The sequence below is a fragment of the Cherax quadricarinatus genome, chromosome 14 (genome assembly GCF_038502225.1).
Source record: "Cherax quadricarinatus isolate ZL_2023a chromosome 14, ASM3850222v1, whole genome shotgun sequence".
NCBI classification, from domain to species: domain Eukaryota; kingdom Metazoa; phylum Arthropoda; class Malacostraca; order Decapoda; family Parastacidae; genus Cherax; species Cherax quadricarinatus.
Window position 1 is genome coordinate 30,492,357 of NC_091305.1, and position 21,071 is coordinate 30,513,427.

The following is a 21,071-nucleotide window of genomic DNA, read 5'->3' on the forward strand; positions in this document are numbered from 1 at the left end:
GGAAGTGACAGTGAAGATGAGTTTCAAGGTTCTGGTGAGGTTTTGACCGAAACTAATGACCATAATATGGGTAATAGTGAGGAAACCCCAGACAACCCACAGCCTTCCACCTCTGGTGCTGGGCCGTCGTTCAGTTGTACCAGAATCAAAGAGGAAACTCCTATTTTCCAAAATCCCAGACTCAGATGTGAGCATTGGTGATGATAATGATAGTGATTATGAACTACAAGCTCTTCAAACTTGTTCCAAGAATGGAGCAGGAGGAGGAGGCAGAGGAGGAGGAGGCAGAGGAAGAGGAGGCAAGAGGAGGAGGAGGCAAGAGGAGGAGGAGGCAGAGGAGGAGGAGGCAGAGGAGGAGGAGGAGGAGGAGGAGGAGGAAGAAGAAGAGGAGGAGGAGGAAGAAGAGGAGGAGGAGGAGGAAGAGGAGGAGGAGGAAGAAGAGGAGGAGGAGGAGGAAGAAGAAGAATACGTAATGATAACAATAATACATAATAATAATAATACATAATAATAATAATACATAATAATAATAATACATAATAATAATAATAGGTAATAATAATAATATGTAATAATAAATGTTCACCCATGACAGTAACAAGATAAGGGGAGATAACATCTGATAAGTGCTGACGTTTGATGAGGGTAAATGAGGGTAGAGCTGATGCCAAAAGATGAGATGAACATCGCCCTCCCTTTGTTTTTGCTGGTATACTAACATTTTTGTCTGTCTATTTGCCTGTCTGTCAAGCTCCCTGTCTATCCATCTAGCTCTCTGTCTCAGAGAGCCACAAGACTGCGTCATCACTTTTACTCACATCTTCAAGCAGAGTATAGCACTTTGTCTGGGTTTCTTGGGTTATCCTAGGTAATTTATACTATGTATACTTGTATTTATGTGTACCTGTGAGACAGAGATAGACAGACAGATAGAATGAGGGAGAAAGATAATTAGATAGAATGGAGGAGGGGAAGCAGCATCCGACCCCATTGTTTTGACAGGCCGGAGGGGGAAAGAGTAATTAGCCAATATGTCACTTTGACAGCTGCCGACTCCTTGTAATTTACACTATGGACGAGGAGGAGAAGGAGGAGGAGGAAGAGGAATAAGAGGAAGAGGAGGAGGAAGAGGAATAGTAGGAGGAAGATTAGGGGGAAGAGGAGGAAGAGGAAGAAGAGGAGGAGGAGGAAGAGGAAGAAGAGGAGGAGGAGGAAGAGTAGGAGGAAGAGGAAGAAGAGGAGGAAGAGGAAGAAGAGGAGGAAGAGGAAGAAGAGGAGGAGGAGGAAGAGGAGGAGGAGGAAGAGGAAGAGTAGGAGGAAGAGGAAGAGGAGGAAGAGGAAGAGTATGAGGAAGAGTAGGGGGAAGAGGAGGAAGAGGAAGAAGAGGAGGAGGAGGGTGGAACACTAGTACACTGGTACTGGTACACTAACATTTGTCTGTCTATTTGTCTGTCTGTCAAGCTCCCTGTCTATCTGTCTATCCGTCTAGCTCTCTGTCTCAGAGAGCCACAAGACTGTGTCATCACTTTTACTCACATCTTCATGCAGAGTATAGCACTTTGTCTGGATTTCTTGGGTTATCCTAGGTAATTTATACTATGTATACTTGTATTTATGTGTACCTGTGAGACAGAGATAGACAGACAGAAAGAGAGAGACAGATTGAAAGAGATAGAATGAGGGAGAAAGATAAAACACCATTGTGTATGACACCATGTTTCAGAGTTCCACAAGCTGCAGAACTAATAGGAATATGTTCAGTGACTGTATATTGGTATATATATTATAGAACAATAATAATAAACAATGTTTTGTATTGTTTGTTTTTGTAAACAAGTTTTGTAAACAATATATTGATAATTATGTTTGTGTGCTTATTGTGTTGTATACAACGAGTGTATATATGTACATTGCACCTTACTTTGGTCTCATAGGCCACATAAGTTATGTGAAAAAATAAAATAGTGAAAAAAAACAACAAACCTTCAAATACAAGTAAATCAAAGTTTACCGGGTGAGCGGCAGTCGCCGCTGTTGCCATACGCGGCTCATTTTCTGCAAACTTCATGCATCCATATCTCCGTAAGTATTGATGGTAAAATTTTTTTGTTTATCCTATAATGTTCAGAAAAAAAAACTCTATTTTTTCATAAGAAAAAATAATTTTTTTTTTTTTTGAAATTTGGCCGACCCTGAGAACGAGTTTCGGAGAGGGCCTGTCGACCCTCAAAGGGTTAATTCTGTAAGAAAAAATAATTTTTTTTTTTTTTTCAAAATTTCTTGGACACTGGTGCGTGATTTCAGATTTTGGCCTTGGACCCTGAAAGGGTTAATATTATTTATTATGTATTATTAGTTGAATTGTGATAGATAAATAAGCCGTAGAGTTGATATTAGTTTCATATTCTCCAACAATAAACTCGCCTCCCCTCCCTCTGCCATACACCAAAAAAGTCTTCAATAAAGGTAAGTGTGATGTTAAATGTTCATTTATACATTTTATTAGTGCTTTACATTTATCTGTCATTCTTTTCTGCATGTAAATCTATATTTAAGCTATGGAAGTGACCCCTGATAAGGACTTGGTACCTAGAGTCCTTATGGAGGGGGATTCCCCTTCCAAACAATAACCTCTCTTCCCTCTCCCTTCCTCCCTGTCTTCCATCCATCAACAACAGCCCTCAATAAAGGTAACAGTCATGTTGAATGCTCATTCTTTTGTGCATGTAAATCTATCTTTAAGGTAAAAAGAAAATTTTTTGTTGATACTTCTGGGTGTCTGGAATGAATTAATTTGATTTACATTATTTCTTGTAGGGAAAATGGTTTCGCAAATCATCAATTTCGATAATAGTCACACTCTGGAATGGATTAATTACGAAAAACGAGGGACCACTGTATGTCGCTAAGTGAGGAGAGGCTGTATAATAAAAATATAGGGTTAGACATACCATAATAGTTTTTGATCTACTGTATAGTTGGGAGATGAACTAATATTCACTAACTGTTCCAAGTTACAGTAATAACTTGCCATGTTTTGTTGCAATTTTGTGTCATATGAATCAAGGAGATAGTAAACTTATTAATTTAATTGTCTTAATTTGTTGTGATCATTGCAGGAATGATGGTTGGTGGATACATATGGGGTTGCCTTGGTGACATATATGGGCGGAGGAAAGTGCTCATGGTCTCCCTCGTGGTCAATGGTCTTGCTGGCATCATATCATCTCTCGTTCAAACTTTCCCTGCATTTCTCTGTTTCCGCTTTATATCAGGTTTAGGGTAAGTGGTGTTTCTAATATTTAATGCTTATTCTTCAAACACATCAATATTTATGCAAAGAAAGATTAACAATACAGAAAAATGCTCCAATAACTTGTCTCTGGGAGTTTAATATTAGTTAAGATGTTGAAGGTATACGAAGAAAAGGAGTACACTGGAACCTCTACTTGCGAGTGTGTCCATGTGCGAGTTTTTCCAAATACGAGCAGTCATTGGGTCGATTTTTTGCTTCCATACGCGAGCAGAATTTCCACAAGCGAGCAGACCTTAACCCTTTGACTGTTTCAGGCCCCTCTCTGAAACTGTCATTCTATGTCGCCAAATATTCAAAAAAAAAAAAATTATTTTTTCTTATGAAAATGTTAAGATTATTTTTCTGAGTGTTTTAGTCCAAAAAAAAAATTTTTGCCATCGGTACTTACCGAGATATAGAGCCGTGAAGTTTGCAGAAAATGAGCCGCGTATGGCAACAGCGGCGACTGCCGCTCACCCGGTAAACTTCAGTTTACTTGTAATTGAAGGTTTTTTGTTTTTTTCACTATTTTATTTTTTCACATAACTTATGTGGCCTATGAGACCAAAGTAAGGTGCAATGTATATATATACACTCGTTGTATACAACACAATAAGCACACAAACATAATTATCAATATATTGTTTACAAAACTTGTTTACAAAAACAAACAAACAATCATCCTCCTCCTCCTCCTTCTCCTCCTCCTCCTCCTCCTTCTCCTCCTCCTTCTCCTTCTCCTCCTCCTTCTCCTCCTCCTCCTTCTCCTCCTCCTTCTCCTTCTCCTCCTCCTTCTCCTTCTCCTTCTCCTCCTCCTCCTCCTTCTCCTCCTCCTCCTCCTCCTTCTCCTCCTCCTCCTCCTTCTCCTCCTCCTTCTCCTCCTCCTTCTTCTCCTCCTCCTTCTTCTCCTCCTCCTTCTCCTTCTCCTTCTCCTTCTCCTCCTCCTCCTCCTCCTCCTCCTCCTCCTCCTGCTCCTGCTCCTCCTCCTCCTCCTCCTCCTCCTCCTCCTCCTCCTCGTCCTCCTCGTCCTCCTTCTCCTCCTCCTCCTCCTCCTCCTCCTCCTCCTCCTCCTCCTCCTCCTCCTCTTCCTCCTTCTCCTTCTCCTCCTTCTCCTTCTCCTTCTCCTCCTCCTCCTTCTCCTCCTCCTTGTCTTGTGTGCGAGTGTGTGGCTTATAATTATTTTGAGTCAGAAGTCGGCAGCTGTCAAAGTGACATATTGTCTCATTAGTCACTCCCCCTACCGCCTGTCAAAACAATGGGGTCGGATGCTGCTTCCCCTCCTCCATTCTATCTAATTATCTTTCTCCCTCATTCTATATCTTTCAATCTGTCTCTCTTTCTATCTGTCTGCCTATCTCTGTCTCACAGGTACACATAAATACAAGTATACATAGTGTAAATTACCTAGGATAACCCAAGAAATCCAGACAAAGTGCTATACTCTGCTTGAAGATGTGAGTAAACGTGATGACACAGTCTTGTGGCTCTCTCTGAGACAGAGAGCTAGATGGACAGACAGGGAGTTTGACAGACAGACAAATAGACAGACAGAAATGTTTGTGTACCAGCAAAAACAAAGGGAGGGCGATGGTCATGTAATATTACCCTCCTTTAAGCTCATCAAAGTCAGCTCTTATCAGATGTTATCTCCCCTTATCTTGTCACTGTCATGGGGTGGACTTTTTTTTTCTTGCTTCAAGGGAACAATATTATTACATCTTCTTCTTCCTCCTCCTCCTCCTCCTCCTCCTCTTCTCCTCCTCCTCCTCCTCCTCCTCCTCCTCCTCCTCCTCCTCCTCCTCCTCCTCCTCCTCCTCCTCCTCCTCTTCCTTCCCTCCTCCTCCTCCTCCTCCTCCTCCTCTTCCTCCCCTCCTCCCCCTCCTCCTCCTCCATTGCTTTTGGTCTCAAACTCCTCCAAATCATGAAATTGATCTTCACTGACACTTCCATCTGTGTTAGAGCATCACTTGGGAAGAGAAGAGTCCCAGATTTGCTGGGGAATCACATATTTCTTACCGCTAGACATGCTGAAAAAGGACAACTGAAATGGCATGCCCACAATGCACCACTGGCTCCCTGATTTTTTTTATATGGTGCACACTGACCATGGAGACCCATTCTCTCACATGTGGGCCTACCAGCTTTCTCCTGCTTGATTTGAAGCTGCTAGAATTTATGCGTATAAATACGTCAGAAACATTGGCTCGTAAGACGTATTTATACATCGGAAACAGTCAAAGGGTTAAGGCAGGTTCTATGACACTGGTGAGGGGCTCTTGCTCTTGATCTCGGGAATTGTATCTTATTTGTTTGTTGGACTATCTTATTGAAACTTGGGCAATGTGTGATGAAAAGATGCTTCTTAACGTACACCAAAAATGAAAGAAATCTAAGCATAAATAATGGAGTTCACTTTTCAGCAATTAGCCGCTCCTTAGCGGTAATTTCGAATGGTTTTTATGGTTGTATTCTCATTTGTTTGGTCTCATTTGATAGAATGGAAGATATATTACAGAAATAGATATGATTTTAATTGCTTTCACAATGAAAAGTACCTTGAAATAGAGCTCAACCTAGGAGAAATGGTCCATTGCTTGGCTGTTTCATTCCAATATGTCCATTCCAATATACAGTCGTGAATGGGTTGACATTATTTATACAATTATTGCAATAAGGAATAACAGTAAATCTTATATTTTTTGTGTGAATAAAAATTACAAATAATGGAGTTCACTTCTCAGCAATTAGCCACCCCTTAGCAGTAATTTCGAATGGTTTTTATGGTTGTATTCTTGTTTTTTTGGTCTCATTTGATAGAATGGAAGATATATTACAGAAATAGATATGATTTTGATTGCTTTCACAACGAAAAGTGCCTTAAAATTGAGGTCAACCTAGGACAAATGGTCAATTGCTTGGCTGTTTCAGAGTAAACAAATGACATCACTGTCCATTCCAATATACAGTCATGAATGGGTTGACATTATTTATACAATTATTGCAATAAGGAATAACAGTAGATCTTATATTTTTTGTGTGAATAAAAATTACAAATTATTTATATAATAATAATAATAATAATAATAATAATAATAATAATAATAATAATAATAATAATAATAATAATAATATGTATAATAATAATACATATAATAATAATAGTATATAATACACTAATAATAATAATATAAAATGTATAATAATAATACATTTTTTTTTTTTTTTTTAACAAGTCGGCCGTCTCCCACCGAAGCAGGGTGACCCAAAAAAGAAAGAAAATCCCCAAAAAGAAAATACTTTCATCATCATTCAACACTTTCATCACACTCACACATTATCACTGTTTTTGCAGAGGTGCTCAGAATACAACAGTCTAGAAGCATACACATATAAAGATACACAACATATCCCTCCAAACTGCCAATATCCCAAACCCCTCCTTTAAAGTGCAGGCATTGTACTTCCCATTTCCAGGACTCAAGTCCGACTATATGAAAATAACCGGTTTCCCTGAATCCCTTCACTAAATATTACCCTGCTCACACTCCAACAGATCGTCAGGTCCCAAGTACCATTCGTCTCCATTCACTCCTATCTAACACGCTCACGCACGCTTGCTGGAAGTCCAAGCCCCTTGCCCACAAAACCTCCTTTACCCCCTCTCTCCAACCCTTTCGAGGACGACCCCTACCCCGCCTTCCTTCCCTTATAGATTTATATACTTTCCATGTCATTCTACTTTGATCCATTCTCTCTAAATGACCAAACCACCTCAACAACCCCTCTTCTGCCCTCTGACTAATACTTTTATTAACTCCACACCTTTTCCTAATTTCCACACTCCGAATTTTCTGCATAATATTTACACCACACATTGCCCTTAAACAGGACATCTCCACTGCCTCCAACCGTCTCCTCGCTGCTGCATTTACCACCCAAGCTTCACACCCATATAAGAGTGTTGGTACTACTATACTTTCATACATTCCCTTCTTTGCCTCCATAGATAACGTTTTTTGACTCCACATATACCTCAACGCACCACTCACCTTTTTTCCCTCATCAATTCTATGATTAACCTCATCCTTCATAAATCCATCCGCCGACACGTCAACTCCCAAGTATCTGAAAACATTCACTTCTTCCATACTCCTCCTCCCCAATTTGATATCCAATTTTTCTTTATCTAAATCATTTGACACCCTCATCACCATACTCTTTTCTATGTTCACTTTCAACTTTCTACCTTTACACACATTCCCAAACTCATCCACTAACCTTTGCAATTTTTCTTTAGAATCTCCCATAAGCACAGTATCATCAGCAAAAAGTAACTGTGTCAATTCCCATTTTGAATTTGATTCCCCAAAATTTAATCCCACCCCTCTCCCGAACACCCTAGCATTTACTTCCTTTACAACCCCATCTGTAAATATATTAAACAACCATGGTGACATTACACATCCCTGTCTAAGACCTACTTTTACCGGGAAGTAGTCTCCCTCTCTTCTACACACCCTAACCTGAGCCTCACTATCCTCATAAAAACTCTTTACAGCATTTAATAACTTACCACCTATTCCATATACTTGCAACATCTGCCACATTGCTCCTCTATCCACTCTATCATATGCCTTTTCTAAATCCATAAATGCAATAAAAACTTCCCTACCTTTATCTAAATACTGTTCACATATATGCTTCAATGTAAACACTTGATCTACACATCCCCTACCCACTCTGAAACCTCCTTGCTCATCCGCAATCCTACATTCTGTCTTCCCTCTAATTCTTTCAATTATAACCCTACCGTACACTTTTCCTGGTATACTCAGTAAACTTATTCCTCTATAATTTTTACAGTCTCTTTTGTCCCCTTTCCCTTTATATAAAGGGACTATACACTACATGCTCTCCGCCAATCCCTAGGTACCTTCCCCTCTTTCATACATTTATTAAACAAAAGTACAAACCACTCCAACACTATATCCCCCCCTGCTTTTAACATTTCTGTCATGATCCCATCAGTTCCAGCTGCTTTACCCCCTTTCATTTTATGTAATGCCTCACGTACCTCCCCCACACTTACATTCTGCTCTTCTTCACTCCTAAAAGATGGTATACCTCCCTGACCAGTGCATGAAATTACTGCCTCTGTTTCTTCCTTAACATTTAAAAGTTCCTCAAAATATTCTCGCCATCTACCTAATAACTCCATCTCCCCATCTACTAACTCCCCTACTCTGTTTTTAACTGACACATCCATACTTTCCCTAGGCTTTCTTAACTTGTTTAACTCACTCCAAAATTTTTTCTTATTTTCATTAAAATTTCTTGACAGTGCCTCTCCCACTCTATCATCTGCTCTCCTTTTGCACTCTCTCACCACTCTCTTTACCTTTCTTTTACTCTCCATATACTCTGCTCTTCTTATAACACTTCTGCTTTGTAAAAACCTCTCATAAGCTACCTTTTTCTCTTTTATCACACCCTTTACTTCATCATTCCACCAATCACTCCTCTTTCCTCCTGCCCCCACCCTCCTATAACCACAAACTTCTGCCCCACATTCTAATACTGCATTTTTAAAACTATTCCAACCCTCTTCAACCTCCCCACTACTCATCTTTGCACTAGCCCACCTTTCTGCCAATAGTCGCTTATATCTCACCCGAACTTCCTCCTCCCTTAGTTTATACACTTTCACCTCCCTCTTACTTGTTGTTGCCACCTTCCTCTTTTTCCGTCTACCTCTTACTCTAACTGTAGCTACAACTAAATAATGATCCGATATATCAGTTGCCCCTCTATAAACATGTACATCCTGGAGCCTACCCATCAACCTTTTATCCACCAATACATAATCTAATAAACTACTTTCATTACGTGCTACATCATACCTTGTATATTTATTTATCCTCTTTTTCATAAAATATGTATTACTTATTACCAAATCTCTTTCTACACATAGCTCAGTTAAAGGCTCCCCAAATTTACCTACTACTCCCTCCATAACATTTTTACCCACTTTAGCATTGAAATCCCCAACCACCATTACTCTCACACTTGATTCAAAACTCCCGATGCATTCACTCAACATTTCCCAAAATCTCTCTCTCTCCTCTACACTTCTCTCTTCTCCAGGTGCATACACGCTTATTATAACCCACTTTTCACATCCAATCTTTATTTTACTCCACATAATCCTTGAATTAATACATTTATAGTCCCTCTTTAATAATAATAACAATGTATTACATATAACAATTATAATAGACGGCTTCAAAAGGCCGTCACTAGATAGCAGTGTTTACCACAACAAAGAGGGAGCGGTTGTGGCCGCCTCCACCTGTTACATAATGACATATTTTATTCATTCTAGAGTATATGTCATGTTTCTATGTTATTTTTATTGTTTGTTGTGTCATATTAGATAAACTGTGATATATAAATAAGCTGTATAGATGATATTAGCGAAATTATTCATGAAGTATTTTGCCCGGTCTCCAGACAAACTCTCGTCCACCGCCAACACCGCCCATACCACTACATGAATGACATATTTTATTCATTCTAGAGTATATATCATGTTTCTATGTTATTCATATTGTTTGTTATGTCATAATAGATGAACTGTGTTATATAAATAAGCCATATAGATGATAGCAAAATTATTCATGAAGTATTTTGCCCGGTCTCCAGACAAACTCTCATCTACTGCCGACACCACCTATACCACTACATGAATGACATATTTTATTCATTCTAGAGTATATATCATGTTTCTATGTTATTTATATTGTTTGTTATGTCATATTAGATGAACTGTGATAAATAAATAAGCCGTATAGATGATATTAGCTAAATTATTCATGAAGTATTTTGCCCGGTCTCCAGACAAACTTGTCCACCGTCGACACTGCCCATACCACCACATGAATGATATATTTTATTCATTTTACAGTATATATCAGGTTTGTATGTTATTTATATTGTTTATTATGTCATATTAGATGAAGTGAGATAGATAAATAGCCTTAGAATTGATATTAGCGAAATTATTGAAGTACAGAATTCCACTGGAACGGATTAATTGCATTTCAGTTAATTTAAATGAGGAAAATTGACTCTGCAAACGAGCAAATCCAGTCGCGAGCAAGGTCATGGAATGGATTAAACTTGCAATAAGAAGTTCCACTGTATAAATATTTTCACATTTTTAGGAAAATTATATTTTTTTTCTCACAAATTAAGATATTTTGGTTAATAAATGCTAATTTAGAATAAAAGTTTGTCTTATAGATTTAAATTAAAGGATGAAAATTAGATGTTAGATGTGAGTAACAGGTTTTTTTTTTTTGCTCCAGGATATAAGAGGAGTAAGATTGTTGGAGGTGTTCAGCAAACACTTAGGGAATTCTTTTGCTAAAAGAGAGAAAGTTTTCGGGAGACTTTAACCCTTTGACTGTTTCAGGCCCCTCTCTGAAACTGTCATTCTATGTCGCTCAATTTTTGAAAAAAAAAAAAATTATTTTTTCTTATGAAATGATAGAGAATCTTTTCCCGATGGTAATGACACCAAAAGTTCGAAATTTGGTCGAAAACTTGTGGAATTATGCTCCCGCGAAGTTAGCGGTCTCGGCGACATATGCGTATCGGCGATTTCGCCGACTTTGAGCCCAATTTTCAGCCAATTCCATTGTTCCAGTTGACCAAACTCATAGCTATTTCTTTAGAACTCCATTTTATCTATCAGCTGAGTACAAGAAACCTCCCATTTACTAATTTGGACTACCCAATATGGTGGTCAGAAATTGGCAATTTGGCCAATTTCACGCAAAATAAAAAAGATGCCAATTTCAAAATAGGGTCCAGAATAAACAAGGTAGACATTCGTGGCACTAAAATAACATATGCTCTGTTCATTAGTCACATCTCTAGGCCCCTCTTATATTATTATTGCTTTCTATTTTGATTTTTTATTCATACAAAAAAATACAAAATTTACTGTTATGCAGACGACTGCATTATTGTAAAAATGGTATAAATAATATCAGTGCACTAGTGAAAGAATATTAGACTCCCCAGTTGACGTGTATTGGACGTGTGGTGTGATTTATGTACTCTTGAACATTGGTAAAAATCGAACATTTCCGCTACTTTGAGCTCAGTTTCAAGGTCGTTTTCATCGTAAAAGTAATGAAAATCATCTCTATTTCTGTAATATGTTTTCCATTTTATCACCTAAGACCATGAAAACGCGAATACAACGATAAATACTATACGAAAATACACCTCAAAGTCGGCGTTTTATTCCAAAAAAACGATCAGAGTTTTTTTTTTCTCATTACGCAATGTGTGCTGCAGGATTTTTTTTATGTGGTGCACACTGACCACACAGACCCATTCTCTCACATGTGGGCCTACCAGCTTTCTCCCACTTGATTTGAAGCCGCTAGAATTATTGAGTATATATACGTCAGAAACATTGGCTCGTAAGACGTATTTATACGTCGAAAACAGTCAAAGGGTTAAGGACAAAGTGGGAGGCATTGTTGTGGAAGATGTTATAAACAGTTTGTAATTCTTGTTGTAAGTGGTATTTGGGGGACACTTAACCCTTTGACTGTCGCAACCCCGAATCCTGAAGTGTCTCCTGGTGTCGAAGAAAATTAAAAAAAAAAAAAAAAAAAATCTTATGAAAATCTTTCTTTCTTTCAACACACTGGCCATATCCCACTGAGGCGGGGTGGCCCAAAAGAAAAAACGAAAGTTTCTCCTTTTACATTTAGTATTATATGCAGGAGAAGAGGTTACTAGCCCCTTGCTCCTGGCATTTTAGTCGCCTCCTACAACACGCATGGCTTATGGAGGAAGAATTCTGTTCCACTTCCCCATGGAGATAAGAGAAAATAAACAAGAACAAGAACTAGTAAGAAAATAGAAGAAAACCCAGAGGGGTGTGTGTATATATATATAATTGTACATTTATGGGTAGTGTGACCTAAGTGTAAGTAGAAGTAGCAAGACGTACGTGAAACCTTGCATGTTTATGAGACAGAAAAATGGACACCAGCAATCCTACCATCATGTAAAACAATTACAGGCTTTCGTTTTACACTCACTTGGCAGGACGGTAGTACCTCCCTGGGCGGTTGCTGTCTACCAACCTACTACCTAGTCTTATGAAAATGTTAAGATTAATTTTCTGATTGAAGCCCAAAAAGCTTTTTTGCGATCAGTACTTACCGAGATATAGAGGAGTAAATTTGGCAGAAAATGAGCTGCGTGTGGCAACAGCAGCGAATGCCACTCACCCGGTAAACTTTGGTTTACTTGCATTCGAAGGTTTCTTGTTTTTTTTTTTTCATTATTTTATTTTTTCACATAACTTGTGTGGCTTGTGAGACCAAAGTAAGGTGCAGTATACATATATATACTCATTGTATACAACACAATAAGCGTACAAACATAATTATCAATATATTGTTTACAAAACTTGTTTACACATGTAGACAGCCTGTACTGTCTGCATAGACAGCCTATGCTGTCTGCCAGCTGAGTTCATATTTCGTGCCATCCTTGTGCTGACACCTATAGGCCTATGCCACTTCACTATGCCCAGACCTGCCTCTTTCTCACTCACTTAGCTGCCTTCACTCAGTCAGCAAGGCCTTACTCCTCTCTCCCTCGCTGGGCATGGCCCTCCCGGGCCATGGGCACAAATGCACTGCCTGTGTACCCCACGACATTGCAATTAAAGTAAGAAGCCTCCGAAACCTTATCATTGAACCCCGCTCTGCAGGGTAAACATTGGTGACAGCGGTGGTCGCAGTGGTTGTGTTGCCCGAGGAGGGAAGGAAGAGGAATGAAATCGTCTTCACTTCATCACCCCACACAAGAAGCATCTGTCTCTCAACGAGTTATCCTGATTTCAGCTTCCAGCATGGGTGTTTCTCCAAGTGGGTATGTGGGAGAAGCAGCCGGGCTCCTCGCCTCACTCACACCTCATCCACCTACCACCAGACTCCACTATGTACTCACTCCCTCTGCGGTGTTTTCTGCTGTTTTCCGTGTGTGTGAGGACACTCAAAACCACGTGAATCACTAAGCCACGTGTGGACGAAGCCACATGGATCATGAAGCCATGTGGATCACCAAGCCACGTGGATCAGCATGCTATGTAGATCACGAAGCCACGTGGAGCAAGCCACATAGGGTGTGGATGATGTCACATGGAGCTACAAGCCATGTGAGTTACCAAGCCAGATGTCCCAGACCACATGCTGTGGTCTGCTGCCTCATCACTCCACTGGCATCACCTCACGACATCACCCACGATGTTGCCCAACTTCACGACATCACGATGTCTGCCTGACGTAACCCCATGATATGCCTCACTATGTCGCTCCAGGACGTCACCTCAAGATGTCTGCTGACGTCACCATGCTGCTGACGTCACGCCTGATCAACAGTGTTAATTTCACAGTGAGCAATATGTTGTGTTGTTGAGAAGATTGAGAGAAGATATATGTCATGTGTTAATTAATTCCTCTCAGTAAGTGTTCTCACATGTTCGTGTATAGCTTAGTGTTGATTTTGCACAGAAAAGCCTCATTTGCTAGTAAACCCTGTTTTACCGCACGTGCAGTGCGAGTGTGTGCAGTTTTCTGTGTGTCCTGTGTGGTCTTGAGCCCAGCTGTGTGTCGACCACAGGTCTGTACCCAGACCACTGTGTAGCACCTTGACAGCTGATATTAGTCAGTCCGTGTGTCTGAGCCTCTTGTAAAGAAAGCTTTTTATGTTCCCCGCTCGTGATGTCCTGCAGAATCGTACCTGCTACGATTCCCATTGAGATTTGTTTCACTTCACATCCAGACCATCAGAGTGCAGTTGCATGCAGATAAACAAGTTTGGGGACGCTTAGATTAACCTCTGCTATAACTCCAACTGCCGAGAGAATGACACTCATCAAGCCGCAGTTTGCCCTGTTGGCAGGCGCTGTGTCAGCCTCGTGTCATAGCTTCAGTGAACAGCCTGCACAAAGATGATGTCATTTTGACTGCTAGCCCGCTCACTGCAGTACGGTGTATGATGTTACGACTCCAAGAGGTTTCACCGAGTTGTCTCTGCACCGAGTTGTCTCTTGAGTGAAACCCTGCAGCAACTCCTGCGATGGCTGCTTCACTGTTCCAGAGGAGACCGTGCCCTGTTACATCACATCTCAGCTGCAGCGATGTCTCCTATGTTGCAGTATCTGTCCAGACACAGGAAGGCATGCAGTGATACCCATTGATGCTCACTGACTTAGACCACGATGTTTAGCACACCCCACCTGTTTTTTTCTTCCCTCCCTGTAGGAAGTTTTTTTTTTCCATGCCCATGTATGTATATACATATATGTTTTAATTTTGTGTTCTGTGCCCTGTTCTGGCGAGAGAGAGACCGAGTATTTTTTACAGTCAGTCATGGTCGAGGCGACCATGGTGGTGCGTGGCTGAGTGAATGTAGACAGCTTGCACTGTCTGCATAGACAGCCTATGCTGTCTGCCCGCTGAGTTCATATTTTGTGACATGCTTGTGCTGCCACCTATAGGCCTATGCCACTTCAGTATGCCCAGACCTGCCTCTCTCTCTCTCACTCACTCAGCGGCCTTCACTCAGTCGACAAGGCCTTACTGCTCTCTCCCTCGCTGGGCATGGCCCTCCCAGGCCATGGGTACAAACACACTGCCTGTGTATCCCACGACATTGCAAATAAAGAAGCCTCCGAAGCTTTATCATTGAACCCTGCTCTGCAGGAATGACTAATAAATGGGTAAACTCACAATACAAAAAATTGTTTATTACTATTGTTCTATAATACATATATACAGTAGGGCCTCCCTTATACGGCAGGTTAGGTTCCAGGCTACCGCCGTAAAGCACAAATCGCCATGAAGTGGAACACCCTTTTTTTTCCACTTATAAATGCATGTAAATACTAGATAACAAGTTTACACTAACATATATTAAGTTAGCAATAGAACTAGGCATTAAAAAACGATAAAAAAGTAAGATACACTCATTACTTACCTTAAAATATTTGTAGTCTTAATCTAGGGTGAGATGAGTAGTATGTATGGTAGTCAGCCAGGCTACCATACCAGGCCACCCCACCCACACATAATATTCTATGACATTTAACCGTTTCAGGGTTGGTGCCATACTAGTACGGCTTGCATGCCAGGGCTGGCGCCATACTAGTATGCATAAATTCTAGCGCCTTAAAATAAAAATAAATAAATAAATAAAGTTTATTTCTTTGTAGAGGTTACAATGTGTAATTACAATTTTGATTTGCTAAGTACAAAGATAGCCACTATCATGCTGAGGCACACAGCACACAGCGCATAATGAGAAAAAACCCGACTGTGTTTTTGCTTTAAAACAGTGACTTTGCAGTGTATTTTCAAATGCTATTTATGGTTGTATTCTAGTTTTCCTGGTCTCATTTTATAGAATGGTAGACATATTACAGAAAGTGAGATGATTTTGATTGGTTTCACAATGAAAAGTACCTTCAAATTGAGCTCAAAGTAGCAGAAATATTCGATTTTTGCTAAAGTTCAAAAGTAAACAAATCATGCTACGCATCCAATACACATCAACTGGTGAGTCTAATATTCTTTCACAAGTGTGCTGATATTATTTATACCATTTCTACACTAATGCAGTAGTCTGCATAACAGTAAATCTTCTATTTTTTGTGAGAATAAAAATTCAAAGTGGAAAGCAAAAGAAATGTAAGAGAGGCCTGGGGACATGACTAATGAACAGAAATAATGTTATTTTAGCACCAGGAATGTCTGTCTTGTTTATTCTGGACCTTATTTAGAAATTGGCATCTTTTGAAATTTATGTGAAATTGGCAAAATTGCCAATTTCTGACCACTTTATTGGATAGTTGAAATCGGTAGGGTAGTTTCTTGTACTCATTCGATAAAAAAAATAGAGTTGTAGTGAAATAGTTATATTTTTTGTCAACTGGTACATTGGAATTGGCCGAAAATAGGGCTCAAGGTGGGCAAAATCGCCGATGCATAAACATCGTCGAGAACGCTAACTTCGCGAGAGCATAATTCCATAATTTTTTCATCAAATTTCATACTTTTGGTGTCATTATGATTGGGAAAAGATTATTATTTCATAAGATTTTTTTTTTTTTTTTTTTTTTTTTTTTTTTTAAAAATTTCCAACCCTGAGAACAAGTTTAGGAGAGGGCCTGCCAACCCTGAAAGGGTTGAGCATCCAAGAGCGATAAAATGCATATACAGTTCACTCATCATTACTTTCCTTAAAATATTTGTAGTCTTAATGTAGGGTCAAAGGTGAGTAGCATTTATTGTAAGAAATCAAGTGTGATGTGTATAGTAGCCAGCCAGGCTACCATACCAGGCCATTCCACCCACACAATATTCTGTGACATTTAAGCATCCCAGAGTGATGAAATGCATATACAGTGGAACCTCAAAAATCAAACTTAATCCGTTCCAGGAGCTAGTTCTAAATTCGAAAAGTCTAAAATTCGAAGCAATATTTCCCATAAGAAATAATGGAAATACAATTAATTCATTCCAGAAACCCAAAAATATTCACTCAAAAAATACATTTTACAGAGATTAATTACAGTTTTACATACAACAAATACTATAGTTTTTAATTATGTATAGTAATACATATAAAATAACATTTTTACTTACCTTTATTGAAGATTGGTGATGGCATCTGGAAGATAGGGAGGAGGAGAGAGGGAGTTGGGGTTATTGTTTGGAAGGAGAATCCCCCTCCATGAGGACTTCAGGTAAAGCCCTCTCTGGGGTTACTGCCCTTCTCTGTCTTTTAATGCCACTAGGACCAGCTTGAAAGTCACTGGACCCCTGTCTCACAAAATAACTGTCCACAGTCCTCTGTTTCTGGTGCCTCTTTAACATTTCCCTAAAATGGGACATGGTTCTGTCACTGAACTTGTTGCAAAGATGGCTTGTTTCAGCTTGCTTAGGGTGGTACTTCTGCACAAACATTTGGACATCATTCCACTTGGCACAAATCTCCTTAATCTTTGAAGAAGGCACCTCATCCACTCCCTATATTAACACCTTTCGCAACATCAGCTTCCTTGATTTGTTCTTTCTTTGACAGGATAGAACCGATGGTCGACTTGTTTTTCCCATACATCCTGGCAAGCTCAATAAGTCTCACACCACTCTCATACTTCTGTATTATTTCCTTTTTCACATCTATGGTGTTTCTCACTTTCTTTACCACAGGGGTACCACTAGCAAGTTTCTTTGGGCCCATGGCAGCTTATTTCACAGTCCCACAAGCACTAAACACAACGAAATAATCGTAAAATGCGTGAATGAGAGCGCAGGTTAGTGTTCACTCAAGCATAAACAAAGCTAGACTGCTCGCGGCGCCTGCGCAGGGACGTGGACAGAGCGGGCCAGCAGACAGGTCTCGTACCTGGCGGTCCGACAATAGGGGCGCGTTCGATAATAGGGACACAGTTTGTCCGAAAAAATGGTCCTATTTTCGAAACGTTCGATATGTGATACGTTCGATTTTTGAGGTTCCACTGTATATTGGTCTCACAGGCCACAAAAGTTTCTCATTCCAGAAACCCAAAAATATTCACTCAAAAAATACATTTTACAGAGATTAATTACAGTTTTACATACAACAAATACTATAGTTTTTAATTATGTATAGTAATACATATAAAATAACATTTTTACTTACCTTTATTGAAGATTGGTGATGGCATCTGGAAGATAGGGAGGAGGAGAGAGGGAGTTGGGGTTATTGTTTGGAAGGAGAATCCCCCTCCATGAGGACTTCAGGTAAAGCCCTCTCTGGGGTTACTGCCCTTCTCTGTCTTTTAATGCCACTAGGACCAGCTTGAAAGTCACTGGACCCCTGTCTCACAAAATAACTGTCCACAGTCCTCTGTTTCTGGTGCCTCTTTAACATTTCCCTAAAATGGGACATGGTTCTGTCACTGAACTTGTTGCAAAGATGGCTTGTTTCAGCTTGCTTAAGGTGGTACTTCTGCACAAACATTTGGACATCATTCCACTTGGCACAAATCTCCTTAATCTTTGAAGAAGGCACCTCATCCACTCCCTATATTAACACCTTTCGCAACATCAGCTTCCTTGATTTGTTCTTTCTTTGACAGGATAGAACCGATGGTCGACTTGTTTTTCCCATACATCCTGGCAAGCTCAATAAGTCTCACACCACTCTCATACTTCTGTATTATTTCCTTTTTCACATCTATGGTGTTTCTCACTTTCTTTACCACAGGGGTACCACTAGCAAGTTTCTTTGGGCCCATGGCAGCTTATTTCACAGTCCCACAAGCACTAAACACAACGAAATAATCGTAAAATGCGTGAATGAGAGCGCAGGTTAGTGTTCACTCAAGCATAAACAAAGCTAGACTGCTCGCGGCGCCTGTGCAGGGACGTGGACAGAGCGGGCCAGCAGACAGGTCTCGTACCTGGCGGTCCGACAATAGGGGCGCGTTCGATAATAGGGACACAGTTTGTCCGAAAAAATGGTCCTATTTTCGAAACGTTCGATATGTGATACGTTCGATTTTTGAGGTTCCACTGTATATTGGTCTCACAGGCCACAAAAGTTTCTGGAAAAAAATATTAGAAAAGATAAGAAAAAAGTAACAAAAATGTAAAATAAAATACTGCGACTTTACGGAAGTCACGGATGTTGCTGCCACCAGGTCATTGAGGGTCAACTTCACACCTCTGTTTCTCGGTAATTACTGATCGGAATTTTTTGTTTTGTTTTATTACCTACAGAAAATTATTATATTTAATTCTCTAAGAAAAAAATAATTTTTTTTTCAGAAATTCTTGGACCCTGGAGCACACTTTGAGATTTGGCCTCTGGACCCTGAAAGAGTTAATAAAACTTTACAAAGAACAAAACAGTCTATGATAAATATTACTCTGCACCATGTGTCTTTCAGGGAATATTATATGTTTCTAGTAGAAAAAGATACATAACTATGAAATGTATATAATACGAAAAAATTTTCTCCTAATTTTTTGTTAATTCTTCTCTCACATTATGTCCATATCAGTCTTGTTCTTCAGGTGCGACACTTTTTCCTGATCTTTGTTCTCTTTTTACTGAAGCTTTCGTTTTGTCATTGTTTTGAAAGTACATAAGCAGTGCTTAGTATTTAATACACATGTATCACTGTATATAACTCACAAGTTCATAAGAACATAAGAAAGGAGGAACACTGCAGCAGGCCTGTTGGCCCATACTAGACAGGTCCTTCACAATCCATCCCACTAACAGAATATTTGCCCAACCCAATTTTCAATTCTACCCATGCAATAAGCTTTGATAATTCTGTTAACTCATATGTGCAAGTCCCACTCAAATCCAACCCCTCTCACTTATGTATTTATCCAACCTATATTTGAAACTACCCAAGGTTTTAGCCTCAATAACCCTACTAGGCAAACTGTTTCACCCATCACCTACCCTATTTCCAAACCATTACTTTCCTATATCCTTTCTTAATCTAAATTTGTCTAATTTGAATACATTATTGTGGGTTCTCTCTTTGAGAGTTATCCTCAAGACCTTATTTATATCCCCTTTATTAATACTCATCTTCCACTTATACACTTCGATTATGTCTCCCCTCATTCTTCGTCTTACAAGTGAATGTAATTTACTTGTATTTTATTTTTCTTTAGTTTTATCATTTACCCAAAATGCTCTGCATAATCATTGGTTTAGCAGATAGCTTGTACCTATTTATATCTATTTCCATTTATAACTATTACAAGCTTTTTCTTGTTAATTTCATTTTCATTTTCAGTCAATTTTTTTGTCATTTATATATTTGAGGAAGGGGATTACCGGTTAACATTACTGCATTTATATTTGTGGGGAAGGGGATTTCTGGTTAACATAATTTTTTTTTTTTTATCTTCTACCAATGACAAGTACAATTTGTATCTTTTTTCCAAATGAAACTTGCTAAGGTTCATGGTGAAACAATTTAGTCTAAATACATTCATGTATAGAAGGGGTGTGGATGTTGCAGCTTGGAGGATCATCTGAGCTGTGATGTTGGTGCCCTTCTGGCAAGAGTATTTGAGTGACAGGGAAAGTGTCTGTTGGGTCACCTGCCTCAGTGCGGGACAGCCGAAGTGTTAAAAAAAGAAAATACTGAGTATATGTTATGTCTTGCTGCTCAGAGTTGGTGGAAGCATCCCATTAGTGTGGGCATACATCAGTGAATTTCAGCCTGCTGACAGAAGAGGAGGTGCACTGTGTATCATAGCTTCCTTCTGGATGGTTGGAAATGTTCTTGTTGCAGGTGGGTACATGCTGGCATTAACATTGTATTACTGCTTCTAATTCCTCTTGGATTCAGTTGTTGGCTAAGTAAGATATTATACATTAGGTCATTATTTTTACTTAAGCTCCTCTGTAGAGTTGCAGATAATTTATAGCAGATAGTGTATATTATTAAGTGGATTAGTGTATAATATTTAGTGGACTGCAGTAATCATTTTTTTTTGGGGGGGGGGGGGGGGAAAGCAAATTGTTATTTTTCTCTTTAAGGTTTGGTTACGTCTCATTCTGTTAGGTTAGATTTCGTTAGGTTAGGTTCTTACCCAACTCAACCCAATTAGCCTTAGATTCATTCAAACCTAATCCAAACCAACCACATAATAATTATACA

General features: G+C 39.4%; 2 protein-coding genes across 5 annotated transcripts in view; both read left to right on the top strand.

The window, feature by feature from the left end:
* LOC128696308 (synaptic vesicle glycoprotein 2C-like) overlaps positions 1-21,071 on the top strand; it is a 494,702-nt gene that overhangs the window by 226,686 nt on the left and 246,945 nt on the right. For all 4 annotated transcript variants that reach the window (XR_011392006.1, XM_070084944.1, XM_070084946.1 and 1 more), the window contains exons 4-5: positions 3,120-3,282; positions 20,581-20,702. Coding sequence is in view for 3 of the 4 variants with exons in the window: in XM_070084944.1 (XP_069941045.1) it covers positions 3,120-3,282; positions 20,581-20,702 (285 nt within the window). In the remaining variant the exon portion in view is untranslated. The remainder of the gene's footprint in view (positions 1-3,119; positions 3,283-20,580; positions 20,703-21,071) is intronic.
* Positions 1-21,071, top strand: part of LOC138852687 (uncharacterized) — a 335,885-nt gene that overhangs the window by 67,869 nt on the left and 246,945 nt on the right. The window lies entirely within an intron of this gene.